Consider the following 2,417-nt stretch of genomic DNA (forward strand, 5'->3'; position numbering starts at 1 on the left):
GTTGGTCCTCTCTCTCTCTCTCGCTATATACCTATAATCTATATATATATATATATATACATATGCGATCCATCGAGCCTGCTGCCTCTCCTTGCCCTCACGCTCACGGACCAGAGGTGCACCGTGCGCTCTCTCTCTCTCTCTCTCTCTCTCTCTCTCTCGCTATATATATATATATATATATATGCGATCCATCGAACCTGCTGTCTCTCCTTGCCCTCACGGACCAGAGGTGCGCTCTCTCTCTCTCTCTCTCTCTCTCAACATATATCTCATAATCTCAGCCCATTGCATAAAATCCACGATAAGAAACTCGATCCAGCATAACCCATCTGTTCTTTCAAGCCTGTTTGTATCCACCCATCCGAGCGTATAGTTGCCCACTTCCGATCCATCAAACCTGCCGCCTCTCCTTGCCCTCACGGACCATGGAGGTAAGCGCTTTCTCTCTCTCTCTCTCTCTCTCTCTCTCTCTCTCTCTCTCTCTCTCTCTCATATTGATGCATATTCCCATGGCCACATATTATCACCAGCCCAGTTACAGTCGCTTAATGATCAATCGGAGCCATTCAGTTTTTAGCATAGAGATCATCACCTTATATACGAACAACTCTCACGTCCAACATATAAATTGAAGCACCAAGTGTGATCCGCGTGCTAACGATTACCGCCGGCGTACCATTTGCAGATTGTGGAGCTTCGAGTTCGCATGGATTGCAGTGGATGCGAACGCAGGGTCCGCAAGAAGCTCGCCAAGTTGAAAGGTGCAAGTAGTAACTAAAGCATAAATCTATCTGTCTCATTTGTGATTTCGACAAATGACAAAAATGTAGCTTGTATCGTAGTACATACCCACTATCTCCTCATTGGCGAGAATCATTATGATGTATAAACTAACTTATTATGCATAGCCACTTCGCTAACACTCGCATTACATTCCCTCTATAAGACTCTGATCTTACTTGTATAACGTCTTGAGAACCTTTTAATGTTCTTTGCCTTTTAGGTGTGAACCACGTTGATATTGACCCCACAATGAATAAAGTCATTGTAATGGGTTATGTGGATCAAGGAAAGGTATTAAGGGCACTACGGAAGACAGGAAAGAGGGCTGAGTTTTGGTCACATGGATACATATCTAATCCAAACAACATCTATTACAACCATAAAAACAATAATCGCAACTACCCTTACAAGCACACAAGCAACTACATGCTACAGCACCAAGCATTCAATAGTTGCACCTACGAAAGGCATGGATGCAACAACTATGATTTCTTGGAAGTTGCAAATCAATGTTATGGTGGTAGAAGCAATGCTATAACCAAAGGCTCCACCCTCAAGGATGAGAACCCAAATGCATGTTGTTTTATGTGATTGGTATGGGAGCCCATCATTTGGCAAAATAAAGTAACCCTAGCAGCATATTCATGGTAATCATCTTGTAGGGGTGAAATTTTCCAATTTTCTAAGTCTAGGAATGTGCATGCCAAAGTATTATAAATGGCTTATTCTGGGACAATTCCTTGCCAAGCCGCTTTGAAGTAGTACACGCCACATACCTTTATTGTCAATCAATATTGTATTTATGAAACCATGTCATGTCATGCTCCTTCAAACAACATAAACCTTTGAAGTAGTACACGCCACATACCTTTATTGTCAATCAATATTGTATTTATGAAACCATGTCATGTCATGCTCCTTCAAACAACATAAACCAACTCATGCAACCAACCTAGCTTCTACATGTTTCAACTTATGGAGCTTTAATGAATATAATAATGCTTTGTTGAGCATTTTGGAGTTTGTATCATATTGCTAAACATGTCGAAACATGCTACTCCCATATAATTTGAGATTATGTAAGTCACTAACCTTTTCTATACAATTACCCATGATTGAAGATGTGGTATTATAGAACCACAAAAATCTTTCTTTGTAGTCAAATTTACTCAATACATTGTAAATATCATGTGTATTTTCTCATTATTAAAAATGTGGTTCTATGGAACCACAATTAGTTTTCTTTATGATCTAATTTACTTAGTCCAATATAGAATTGTGCATATCTCTAGCTTAAACTATTCTAGATTCATCATTTCGTACATAAAAAGTATAATTAATAGTGTGTTATTTGTGGAGTCCCATCATAAAATCATTAAATGCCACAGCCATTCATTGAGAGAGCACATTGGATCAACCCAAACTAGTGTCGTGGATACTAAATTAGAAAAAAAGGCATTTAAACAATAGTTTTTAATGCTTTATAGATTACAAAGATTGCACATTTCAAATTTATTAATGGTAAAGATTTTGAAATTTTAGGCCTTGTCATCAAAATGTTCGCCTATATTAGGCTAGAACAAGTATGCCGGTATTAGTGTAAGATAAACCATTAAAATACATGTTGGTAT

At 38.4% G+C, this 2,417-nt stretch overlaps 1 protein-coding gene across 2 annotated transcripts; it reads left to right on the top strand.

The window, feature by feature from the left end:
* The first annotated feature begins 95 nt into the window (after positions 1-95).
* LOC148029808 (heavy metal-associated isoprenylated plant protein 28-like) lies at positions 96-1,894 on the top strand. Of its 2 annotated transcripts, none has more exons than XM_087687137.1 (3): positions 96-434; positions 689-764; positions 1,007-1,894. In XM_087687137.1, exons 1-3 carry the CDS (start codon positions 429-431, stop codon positions 1,375-1,377), a joined length of 453 nt encoding a protein of 150 aa, XP_087543263.1. In that variant the 5' UTR covers positions 96-428; the 3' UTR covers positions 1,378-1,894. The 2 variants fall into 2 exon arrangements, with proteins under 2 accessions (XP_087543263.1, XP_087543262.1); XM_087687136.1 differs by having other exon boundaries at positions 101-232.
* Positions 1,895-2,417: the final 523 nt, after the last annotated feature.

The sequence above is a fragment of the Lygodium microphyllum genome, chromosome 10 (genome assembly GCF_053477565.2).
Source record: "Lygodium microphyllum isolate KBCC chromosome 10, Lygodium_microphyllum_v1.1.10, whole genome shotgun sequence".
Lineage (NCBI taxonomy): Eukaryota > Viridiplantae > Streptophyta > Polypodiopsida > Schizaeales > Lygodiaceae > Lygodium > Lygodium microphyllum.

Bases quoted from the DNA above. Each gene is read 5' to 3' on its own strand.
- LOC148029808 (XM_087687136.1), top strand. From the start codon at position 185: ATGCGATCCATCGAACCTGCTGTCTCTCCTTGCCCTCACGGACCAGAG. The intron at 233-688 runs GTGCGCTCTCTC...TACCATTTGCAG, and splicing joins CTTGCCCTCACGGACCAGAG to ATTGTGGAGCTTCGAGTTCG. The intron at 765-1,006 runs GTGCAAGTAGTA...TTTGCCTTTTAG, and splicing joins GAAGCTCGCCAAGTTGAAAG to GTGTGAACCACGTTGATATT.